Raw genomic sequence first — 11,609 nt, forward strand, 5'->3', positions numbered from 1 at the left:
ATTTATTTTATTTATTTTTTTTTTTGAGACAGAGTTTTACTATGTCACCCTTGGTAGAGTGCCGTGGCATTACAGCTCACTGCAACCTCAAACTTTCAGGCTTAAGCAATTCTTCTGCCTCAGCCTCCTAAGAAGCTGGGACTATAGGTACCCACCACAATGCCCGGCCATTTTCTTGTTGCAGTTGTCATTGTTGTATAGCTGGCCCTGGCCGGTTTCAAACCCGCCAGCCTTGGTGCATGTGGCCAGCGCCACAACCACTATGTTACGAGCGCCAAGCCTCTCTAGGCCCTTTAGAAGTACAAAGGCAAAAAATAGCCAGGCGTTGTGGCAGCGCCTATAGTCCCAGCTACTCGGGAGGCTGAGGCAAGAGAATTGCCTATGCCCAAAAGCTGGAGGTTGATGTGAGCTGTGATGCCACAGCACTCTACCGAGGGTAACCAAGTAAGACACTGTCTTTAAAAAAAAAAAAAAAGAAGTACAAAGGCAGGAGTCACACCCTTGAGGACCAGTTTGAGTTGGGCCTTGAAGGACAGGCTTGAGAAGATGAGAAAGGGAAAGATGGCCAGGTGTCAGGGGAGGAGCTCTCGTGTTCCCTGGGCTTGCTGCCATCTTGTAGGAGGCCAAGGAAGCTATGTCCTCTGAAGACAGTCTGAAGCCACTGTCGCCTGCATCTTCAGACTTGACTGAAGTTCTGGCCCTCTGACAGGTCTTCTCTCAGCTGGAGAAGATTTTTCCTGATTTTTCTTTTCCTTCTTGGCTCCAGATAGGCCGTAGGCCAGAGCCACACCTCCCTGGACAGGCTGCTCAGGTGCCAGGCTTCACTGTCCCTACCCATGTGTCCTCTCCCATGGCATATAGCTAGAACAAGTGGAGTTTGCCAGGCTTCTCTGTCTGGCCTTGCCAATGAGCCACTTAACCAGAGGCCACACAGCATGGAAGAACTTGTCCCACTGCCCAGAACCAGGGGTGGGATGGACTAGAAACCAAAGGTATGGAAGAAAGATGTTGACACCTCTCATTTGTCCTGTCTTCTGGCCCAGCCCAGATCCTGACCCTTGAAAAATATATGTGGATTGCATGGATGTGTTTCTACATGGCATCAACTACCTAGATTAGCTTGGTTCCCTTTCATTTCCTCTCTACGTCTTTCCCAACCTTGTGAAGAAAGCCAGATACAGGGCCAAGGCCACAGTTACAGGCCCCCTTCCCTGGTAGATGTGCTTCCTATGTGCTGAGATTTCTCCCTGTTGCAAATCGAATGTACCATCCTTCATGCCATGTTATCTTAGGGGCTCCAGGCTTGATCAAATGTCCCCTATCATAGAGATTCCATGATCCTCTTCTCCAGGCCCTGGCTGGACCCCCTGAGCCAGAGCTCCTTTCTCATTCATTTCCAGGGCAGACAGCCTCATTTGTGTTGGCTGTCATTTGCTTGTCCATTGCTCCTACTACACTTGTGAGTTCATGAGGGCAGAGTTATATTGTATCAGTTTCTGAATCTGTTCTCCCCAATTCAGCCTTCTACCCTACATGGTACATAGTAGGCCTTTAACAAAGACTGCTGAAGGAAGGCAGATCCTAACCTGCCGAAGTGGAGGAGTCCTAACCTGCTCCTGGCTCCCAGGCAGACAGCCCCACTCAAATAGACTTAGACGCCTGCCCCTCCCTGCCCCAGAAGCCAGAAGATTTTTACAAAAGCTGTGTTCGGCATTGTCTCTCTCTCTTTTTTTTTTTTTTACCCCTTACCCTCATACATTCCGGAGACCTGATTTCACAGCTAAGCTGGATTTTCTTGCCTGGCATCTCATACTGACTTTCCCCTGCAGTGGCTAGAAGCTGCATTCCACAGGCCTGTGTATGTGTCTGACAAGCCAGGGTTTTTTTACAGGTTTACAAAGCCACAAGTCAAGAGGCCTGAGTCCCCACCAGGGCTGTGGTACTGCCTGCTATGACCCCAGGCAAGTCCCTTCCCTCTGACTCCACTGTACCCAAATTTCCTGACGTGTGACATGACAGGAGCTAAACGTTCAGACTTTTTGTTCTAGTGAAATCTTACATGGAAGCTTGAACTGTGGAACAGATAGAAGGTTGCTGTGGTGAAGCAGGGGTGAGAAGCAGCAGCCAGGGCCCCTCCTTGCCTCACAATTTCTTAAATTTTTGTTTGTTTTAAAAGATTCAACCCAGCTTGGTTCCTGTAGCACAGTGGTTACGGCGCCAACCACATATACTGCAGCTGGTGGGTTCTAACCCAACCCAGGGTAGCTAAACAACAATGACAACTGTAACAGAAAATAGCCAGGTGTTGTGGCAGGCGCCTATAGTCCCAGTTACTTGGGAGGCTGAGGAAAGAGAATCGCTTAAGCCCAGGAGTTGGAGGTTGCTGTGAGTTGTGACACCACAGCACTCTACCAAGGGTGATAAAGTGAGACTCTGTCTCAAAAATAAAATAAATAAGTAAATAAAAAATAAAAAATTCAAACCCCAGGATCCTCCCAGGAATAACCATTGTCATTTGGTGTGGGGGCTTACTAGCCCCCTCTCTGTGCATTTATGTACATATACATAGATATGTGGACAAAGAAACAGTTATCATCTGCTTTGAGGATTATACTATCTGCATTTTTCTGTAGCTTGCTTTTTTCCTTGGGAGTAAGTCTTAGAATTCTTCCTTCATCATCACAAATAGATAATGTCTTTCTTGAGAACTGCCACACAGTGATTTGTAATACAGATGTAGCATGCTTTAACATTTCACTCTTGATGGACAGTAGTTGCTTTCCGTTTTTAACTGTTAAAAACATTTTAACTGGCTCTGCGCCTGTAGCTCAGTGGCTAGGGCACCAGCCATATACACCTGAGCTGGCTGGTTTGAACCCAGCCCAGGCCTGCCAAACAACAATGATGACTACGACAACAAAAAAATAGCTGGGCATTGTGGCAAGCACCTATAGTCCCAGCTACTTGGGAGGCTGAGGCAAGAGAATCGCTTAAGCCCAAGAGTTTGAGGTTGCTGTGAGCTGTGACACTACGGCACTCTGCCAAGGGTGACGTAGTGAGATTCTGTCTCAAAAAAAAAAAAAACAAAACATTTTCACTGTTACAAACAATGCGGAAGAGAAAATCCCCAATCAGACCTCTTTGTACACATAGCCAGTGTTTCTCTAGGACAGATGCCTAGAAAGAGAGTTTTATTTTCTTTTCTTTTTTGGAGACAGCCTCACTTTTTTGCCCTCTGTAGAGTGCTATGGCGTCATAGCTCACAGAAACCTCAAACTCTTGGGTTCAAGTGATTCTCTTGCCTCAGCCTCACAAGTAGCTGGGACTACAGGCACCTACCACAATGCCCAGCTATTTTTGGAGACAAGGTCTTGCTCTGGCTCAGGTTGATCTCAAACCTGTGAACTCAGGCAATCCTCCCACCTCAACCTCTGAGAGTGCTAGGATTACAGGTCTGAGCCACTGCACCTGGCCATAGAAAGAGGATTCTCTGTCAAAAGATGTAATATGTTTCACATTTTAATAGCAGCTCTTGGGATGCCCTCTGAAGTGGCTGGATCTGTCCCCAGGGGCACCTCACCAATGCTCAATTTCACTTGTCTCAGTTTGTGTCAGTCTAGGAGGTAGAGAAGTGAGCCCATGGTCTCCCCAGACCCTTTGCACTCTACAGCCATCCAAGCCTGATGGTTTTCCTTCTTCTCTCCCTGCCATTCCACCTTGGCACCAGGAAGGAAGAGAACACACGGAGCCTGGTGAACGACAAGCGGGCTGTGGTGGCACAGCGGCAGCGTTACGAACAGTACAGTGTGGTGGTGGAGGAGGTAGACACCCAAGGCTGGGCCTTCGCTGGGCGGGAGAGACTGGGCCAGACTCTGAGTCCCTCTGACCCATGGTTTTGCTCTCGTAGGTGCCCCTACAGCCAAGTGAGAGCATCCCCTACCATGGTGACAACTATGAAGATGAGTACGATGACACCTATGATGGCAACCAGATTGGCGCCAACGATGCGGACTCAGATGACGAGCTCATCAGCCGCAGGTGAGGCTGTAGGACAGGTGACATTCCAGGGCAGAGCAGCTCCCAGGCACGTGGGCCCCCCACAGCCTCTGTTTGTACAGATAAGGAAGCCACAGCCCTGGTCACATGAGCAAGTCAGTGACAGCATGAGGGCCCAAACCCAGGCCTCCTGACTCTTACTCCAGTGTTCTTCCACCCAGCCCACCCTGAGCAGGCAGCATTTATCACATGCAATTTTTCCTCATAATTGCAGAAAACTTTTCCCAGCGGAATCTTCCCCAGCACAGATCAAAGCAGGGAAGCCAGCACTGTGGCTCATGCCTGTAATTCCAGTGATTTGGGAGGCTGAGGCAAATGGATCTCTTGAGGTCAAGAGTTTAAGAGCAGCCTAGGCAACATAGTAAGACCCCCTCTTTACAAAAAATAAAGACAGGGGACACTATACACCTATAGTTCTAGCTACTTGGAAGGCTGAAGCAAGAGGATTGCTTGAGCCCAAGAGGCTGCAGTGAGCTATGATTGTACCACTGCACTGCAGCCTGGGTGACCAAGTGGAAGACCCTATTCTAAAATACAAAAAACAAACAGTCAGAGCTTCCCTGACTGTTAGAGGACTGAGACCCCCAGGGCCCTAGTTCAGCCTCCCCTTTGAAATCCTGATATCCTTAAAGAATATGGGGGCTAGAGCAAAACTCTAGAACAAAATAGCACCTTGGCCTGTCTCCATCCTGGCAGGCCCCTTGTACCTGGCTGAGTTTCTCCTTAAAGTTCTATCTCCAGGCTGAACCTAATCTTTGATCTCAACTTTCTCTCCAAACTCTTAGGCCCTTCACCATCCCTCAGGTGCTGAGAACCAAAGTGCCCGGAGAAGGGCAGGAGGAGGAAGAGGATGACGACGACGATGAAGCTGAAGATGAGGCCTCCAAGGTACCTCTTTGGCAGGGGCAGATGAAGGGGATGGTACAGTTTTCAAGGAGCATGAGGAGCCCTGCACTCCCTACCACTCCCTGCCTCTGGCCATAAGGCAGCCCCAGCACCACTGCTGGGGATGAGAGGGGTTCCCTTAAGTCCATGATGCCTGCTTGGGGAGCTGCTGACTTAGAACTTGCTTCTGTTGCCCAGTAAGGATCCAGGGGACAGATTAGAGGCTAAAGCTTTGAGCTCAGGCAAAAGGATCTCTTGAGGTCAGGAGTTTAAGAGCAGCCTAGGCAACATAGTAAGACCCCCTCTTTATAAAAAATAAAGATAGCAGGGGACTTGGAAGCCAGGGTCATTAGGCCCAGGAGCCTGGGAGCTGGGGAAGGGTAGCTGTCAACCTCCATGCCCAGGATAGCAATTCTTAAATTCAGAGAGGAGTTAGTGCCCAAGGGCCCTGGGAGGTCATCTAGACTAGTGGGTTTGAAAATTCTGTTTTTTAGTAGCTGAACTTATTCTTCAAATGAAATCTTAACTAAAACAGAACGGGGCAGCAGTCTTAGACCCCTTGCACTGTCTCATACCCTTCCACCAGGTATTCAGATATTTCCAGACCCAGGTGACTAAGAGGAGCAGAGCCTTGTGGGAACTGCACTGAGTGGTGGGAAGCATCTAGTCTGCCCAAGGGGCTCCCCAGTGCAAGCCCAGACCTGAAGTTTCCACAGATTTCTCTTCTTACCAGGCAAGGGGTTAGCCCAGATTTTTATGTAAAATCTACCAGTTTTCACATGTTACTAATTCCACTTGTTTTCTTTGTTTTTTGTTTTTAAAAAAAACACTGACTACCAAAGCCTGTCTGTGGCCCCTGGGTTGCAGTTTTCTCCTGCACTAGTCCAGGCTTCTTACGCTCTTGGCACAGAAGGCTGTCTTGAAGAGTGGGCACTCCCACAGCATGTGGCTAGTGGCACCAGAGTAAGGCCTAGGCCTCCAGCAACCAGGACAAGTTGGCCTCCAAAGGCAGCTCTCCTGGCTTTCTGGGCCCTGCATGCCTTCTCACAGTGCCCGTCCTGCCTGCCCCTCACCCACTCCCACATCACTGTCTTGTTCCATCCTGCTGCCTCCCCCTGGGGGATAAGGTGACTGTGGCGTTCCTCATGGGAACCTCAGACCACAGTGAGCCGCTCCATTCTGGGCATTGCTCTGCCGTGCTGTAGCTCCCCCCCACTGAAGGTGTGAACAAGATTCACGTAAGCAGGGTCTCACTGCAACTTAGGGAAATGGGCCCCACACAAGAACAGATTTTGTCTCCTCTTTCCTCCACAGCCCGACCATTTCGTACAGGACCCTGCAGTGCTGAGGGAGAAGGCAGAAGCCAGGCGCATGGCCTTTCTCACCAGGAAAGGGTAAACATTCTGGTAGAAGGGGACCCACATGGGGAAGCCCAGCCAATACTCCAGGAAGCCCACACATAAACCCTATGTGCATCATTTCTCATAAAAACCCTATGAAGTGGCTACTATTATCGTTATCCTCATTTTACAAATGAAAATCTCAGGCCCAGAGATGTTAAGTTACCTGCCAGAGGTCACACAGCTGGTAGGTAGTGGAGCAAAGATTGAGCCCAGATGGCTCCACTCTGGGGCCCATGCTGATAACCATTACTTGACAAACATGATACGGGTTTATCACCCAGGGCGGGAACATAGTGTATGAGGGCTAGCTGGTATCAGGCAAGTGTAGAATGTGAGAAATCTCAGGCAGCTGGACACACATCCTTTCTGGTTGAGAGAGGCACAGTAAAGACAGGGACACTTGAGCTGGGCCTTTAAGGGTAAAAAGGGTGCAGAGGAGTTTGTGATGCAAGAGCAAAAAGGCAAGAACTTGTGCAGGTATGGTCAGGGAAAGGACCTGGGAGTGGGTAGCCAGAGACTCCTCTGATCCAGACCCCTCTTCTTCCCAGTGAGGAAACAGACCAGAGAGGCCAAGCACCTGCCTCCACTTACAGCCAAGCCAAGGGTAGAAGGCCATTCCCCCTTCTTGGCCCTGGGACTCATTTAGCACTACCTGTTGGGTACAGGAGGCCTCACTATAAGGGAAGGTATTTAGGGTTCATTCTAATCTCAGCAGTTGAAATGGTCTGAAAAGGGCCTAAGTCATGTCTGTGACTGTACTTGGTCTTTGGAGACCACAAAGCCAGACCCTGGGGTGTAGAACAGGAATGATGTCTCACCTGTAGCATGTGGCCATGGATGGAGAAAGGAGGGCACCTACCCTAAACTCTCTTTCCCTCTTCATGGGCTATATAGTCACCCCACTAGCTCCTCTTCCCCCATAGCACAGGGATGGGTCCATCAGGAGCCAGAGTTCAGAGAAGAGAAAGTACCAGGCTTAGGGCTGGCCAGAGCCCTTCCTCTTCTGGACTCCATTTCTTCTCCCATCTGCAGTTGGGACATTGGCAGCCTGGCCCAACTTGTCTGTCCTCTCCCAGGGATCACCAAGGCAGGTTTGTTGGTTCTTCCCATCAAAGCCACTTTCAGTGATAGATTCTCCTGGGGATGGGTTGTTGCTCCCTCAGATACCGGCATGACAGCTCAACAACAGTGGCTGGCAGCCCCCGGGGCCATGGGCAGAGTCGTGAGACAACACAGGAACGCAGGAGGAAGGAAGCCAGCAAGGCAACAAGGGCCAACCACAACCGGAGAACCATGGCCGACCGCAAGAGAAGCAAAGGCATGATCCCATCCTGAGGCCACTGCCCCAGGGCCAACAGGGAGGCAGTGACACTGCCGTCTCACAGCCTGGGGCCTCCTCACAAGTTGGCCCCTGCCAGGGCCCCAAGTTCGACTCAACCCCTCAACAGCCTCAGCTTTGCAGCCCCTGAGAAGGCCACCTCATTGACTACCAGCCAGCCATGAGCGCCTTCCTGCGAACACACAGTGCCTTATTCCACAGTGGAGAAATCTGTGGGGCCAGCAAGTAGGCACCTCTCCCCAGCTGCGCTGGTGAGGAGGGGATAGGGACAGAGCCCCAAGGCAAGCCCCCCAACCTCAAGTAAGACACCACTTTGCTTTTTCTCTGGACAGCAGGACACTTGTATATTCAAAAACAAAAAAGGCCTGCAAATAAAGTTTTTGCCCTTTTTAAGCAGTGATCCATGATGTGCCCGTCACCCACTCCCCCATGTCTCATTCTTCAGGGACAGCTGCCAGCTGGAGGACAAGAGGCCAGAGTGGTCACTGTGTTCTTCTCATCAACCTGTCACACTTGCCTCTCAGTGTAACCCCTCCCAGTGTGGGACTCTGAGAATATTGCCCCCTTCTCTGAACCTCTAATCTCTACCCATGGAATGAAGGGCTAGAGGGTGTGAGGCCTGTGGTCCTTTCCTTAATCTCAGCCAATTCTGACAACTCCATCTAGGAGGTAGGTACTATTTTCAACCCCATAGTACAGACAGGTAAAGTGAGGCGCTGAAGGCGCCTGTTCAGGCCACAGCTAGGAAGTGGCAGAGCACAGTTGGACATTCATTCTGATCCCTGGCCTTTATTTTATTTATTTATTTTTTTTGAGACAGTCTCATTATGTTGCCCTCTGTAGAGTGCGGTGGAATCACAGCTCACAGCAACCTCCAACTCTTGGGCTTAAACGATTCCCTTGCCTCAGCCTTCCAAGTAGCTGGGACTACAGGCACCCGCCACAACACTCAGCTATTTTTTTGTTGTAGTTATTGTTGTTTGTAGGACCGGGCTGGGTTCCAACCTGCCAGCCTCAGTGTATGTGGCCAGCGCCCTAACTGCTGAGCTATGAGCACTGAACCAGACTCCTGGCCTTTGTAGGGTTCCAGACCCCTAGGGGCTGTGCTCTCTCCTAACAGCTGGCCCGAGGACTTTTGGCCAGTGGAAGAGCCAGTACTAGAACATTGCACCTCATGGTTCACATATGCTCTGTTAAATCCCCCCAAATCAAGGTTTCAAATAGAAACCTTAAGAGACAAGTGAGGATATCACTGCCAAGCCCTATTGAAGAGAGTGGCACCTGGGCCTGGTTCCTCAAAGCCCCCTCCCAGGTATGGCCAAACAGCTGCTATTGTGGCAGCAGCTGCCAGGCCGCCCGATTCCTGGGGCTCCCAGAAGTTTGCCATCAATGGTGAGACACTAGGGCTGCTCCTAGCCCAGCCTGGAGTCCATCAGTGAAGCCAGGGCCCATGCCTGGCTGGACCTTGACAAATCACCCTGGATGCTAGAGCAATTTATTTGCACATGCTTAGGATGAGAGTCAGGAGCAGAGGAGGCAGACGGGCATTTGACAAATAGGTTTTGTTAGGTCAGCCCGCACAAGTGAAAATCAATGGCAATATCTCTGTGTCTTGCCAGTTTTTTTTGGTACATTTGAGATGCAGAGCAGATATGTGGGTGGCGTCCTCCCCTCTGGCTGCCAAGTTATCTGAGCTCAGGCCCAGGATTAACCATCCTGACAGGCAACAGGAAGACTGTTTCCTCTTATAAGCATTTGCCAGGGACTGAGCTCAGTGGCAGAGCTGTTTCCTTCCTCCTTCCCTGAGCTCCTCAGACCCAGCATTCGTCCTTGCAGTGAGGAGAGGTGGGTCAGGGAGCTGCCGAATTTACTGGTCTTAACTGTTGATCATCTGTGCCTCACAACCACCTGGAGTGGCATTCAGGCCCCACATGAACATCTTGTTTTGAAGGGTTTGAGAAGACAGGCAAGTTTTTTCAAAACTTGTCAGCATGTAGTTTCAATGCCAGGTCAAAGTTAGTCTCCCTTGAAGAACCCGTTTCAAATTTTGAGGATGCTTTTTCTTTTTTTTTTTAAATGATTTTTTTTGTGTGGTTTTTGGCCGGGGCTGGGTTTGAACCCACCACCTCCGGCATATGGGGCCGGCGCCCTACTCTTTTGAGCCACAGGAGCCGCCCTGAGGATGCTTTTTCAAGGGCGCTTTATAATCAGCTCAGGGGCCATCCAGAATGGTGCTCATAGGCATACCCCTTCATCTCTTGGGGCCTCAAGTTTTCCCATCTGTAAAGTGAGCCTGTTAGACCAGATGAAATCTTCCCACTTGGTGACAAATCTTCTGAGGAGACCCCAAAGTTTAAGATTGGCAGCTGCAGGGTGTTAGAAGTAAAGGGGAGTACGGGCTCTGGCCCCTACTTGCTCAGTCACTGGATCCTACGGCTGTTCCTACGCCAAGTGTTTACTTTTTTTTTTCTTTTTTCTTTTTTTGAGACAAAGTCTCCCTATGCCGCCCTTGGTAAGAGTGCGGTGGCGTCAGAGCTCACAGCAACCCCAAACTCTTGGGCTTAATGATTCTCTTGCCTCCACCTCCCAAGTAGCTGGGACTACAGATACCTGCCACAACACCCAGCTATTTTTTGTTGCAGTTGTTGTTTGTCTGGCCTGAGCCGGTTTCAAACCCGCCAGCTATGGCTACACAGTTGTTTTCTAAGTGCCTTCTCTGGGCCCTGGCAGGGAACACGACTATCACTGACATTTCCCAGGTGCTTTGAAGACCCGTGTCTCTGAGTAGACTTAAAACTTAAGTGTCTTTGTTCCTAGTCCATGGTTGGCAATACTGACGGAGATGTGTTTGGATGTGTTTCTGTGCCTCTGTGAAGTGGCGGGGGCAAATCCTATCATTGTTTATTAAAAGGGGCCAGAAGTCCGTGGTGGGTGCAGGCAGGTAACTTGCCCAAAGTGCGTAAGCTGCATTGTGGATCCCCATCCTTTCTGACTTGCCCCTCTAAAAGAGCCAATTGCTAGAGAGTGGATAATTAGCAAGTACCTGCATGTCCCACCACACCAGGAGCTTGGGTAAATACCCCAAAATGAATAAACGCCAGCACAGGAGACATGCAGAGGAGTGTTGTGTAGCCCTTTAAAATGATGTCGGCAAAGGCTTAGAAGCTACATGGGAAACTAAATATTTAATAATTTGGTTTTTTAATTGTTTTTTTAAAAAAGAATAAATTTAAACACAAGAATACGTGATAGTGTAATGCACCATAATTGTGAAAATGTTTTTTAAAATGCTTAAGGGTATGGACAGGCATGGAAGGGAATGTGCATAACTGACAGTAACAGAGCATGGGTGATTATGCTCATGAGACTGTGATGACTGGTAATAAGAATAAAAGCACTGAACATTTACCACGGCCAGAGTTTCTGCTGGGCTCTTTCCTTGTATTCTCTTGTTTAATCCTCACAAAGCAGAGAAAACCACTGTGCAGGGAGGTTAGGTGATTTGCATAAGATCACTCTGCCAAGGGCCCATGGAGGGATTTAGTCCAAAGCCCTGGTGTTAAACCCCTAAGCCCACAAGCTGCCTTTTCTTTGCCTGACCCCCAACCCACCCTGTTGCCATTCTTACAGTAAAGAAAAAAGTACAATTAAAATAGCTGCAGTACAAGAAGGTGGGAAATCCCATTTCATCATGCCAGGATGATGGAACCCCAAGTTCATGTATATTGGGCTGTTTGATATTGTACAGATCTCAGATGCTGTTGCATTTTATTTTACTTTTTTCTGGTTTTGCATTCACTTACCCCTCCCTCTTTGTGTCCGGTCTGCTGACCCATTGAATAATTTCTCACTTTTGTGTTCAGCTCTCTCAGGAAAAGGGAGAAATTTAGAACACTCTCATTTGAGATGGTGACTACAGACCTGAG

The 11,609-nt window shown here is 49.4% G+C and overlaps 1 protein-coding gene across 5 annotated transcripts in view; it reads left to right on the forward strand.

Moving 5' to 3' along the window:
- ASCC2 (activating signal cointegrator 1 complex subunit 2) overlaps positions 1-11,090 on the forward strand; it is a 48,183-nt gene extending 37,093 nt beyond the window's left edge. For all 5 annotated transcript variants that reach the window (XM_053588002.1, XM_053588000.1, XM_053588003.1 and 2 more), the window contains 5 exons: positions 3,728-3,821; positions 3,908-4,038; positions 4,842-4,944; positions 6,256-6,335; positions 7,508-11,090. In XM_053588002.1, coding sequence (XP_053443977.1) covers positions 3,728-3,821; positions 3,908-4,038; positions 4,842-4,944; positions 6,256-6,335; positions 7,508-7,679 — 580 coding nt within the window. In that variant the 3' untranslated portion in view covers positions 7,680-11,090. The remainder of the gene's footprint in view (positions 1-3,727; positions 3,822-3,907; positions 4,039-4,841; positions 4,945-6,255; positions 6,336-7,507) is intronic.
- Positions 11,091-11,609: the final 519 nt, after the last annotated feature.

This window comes from Nycticebus coucang, chromosome 4 (genome assembly GCF_027406575.1).
Source record: "Nycticebus coucang isolate mNycCou1 chromosome 4, mNycCou1.pri, whole genome shotgun sequence".
In the NCBI taxonomy this organism is placed as follows: domain Eukaryota; kingdom Metazoa; phylum Chordata; class Mammalia; order Primates; family Lorisidae; genus Nycticebus; species Nycticebus coucang.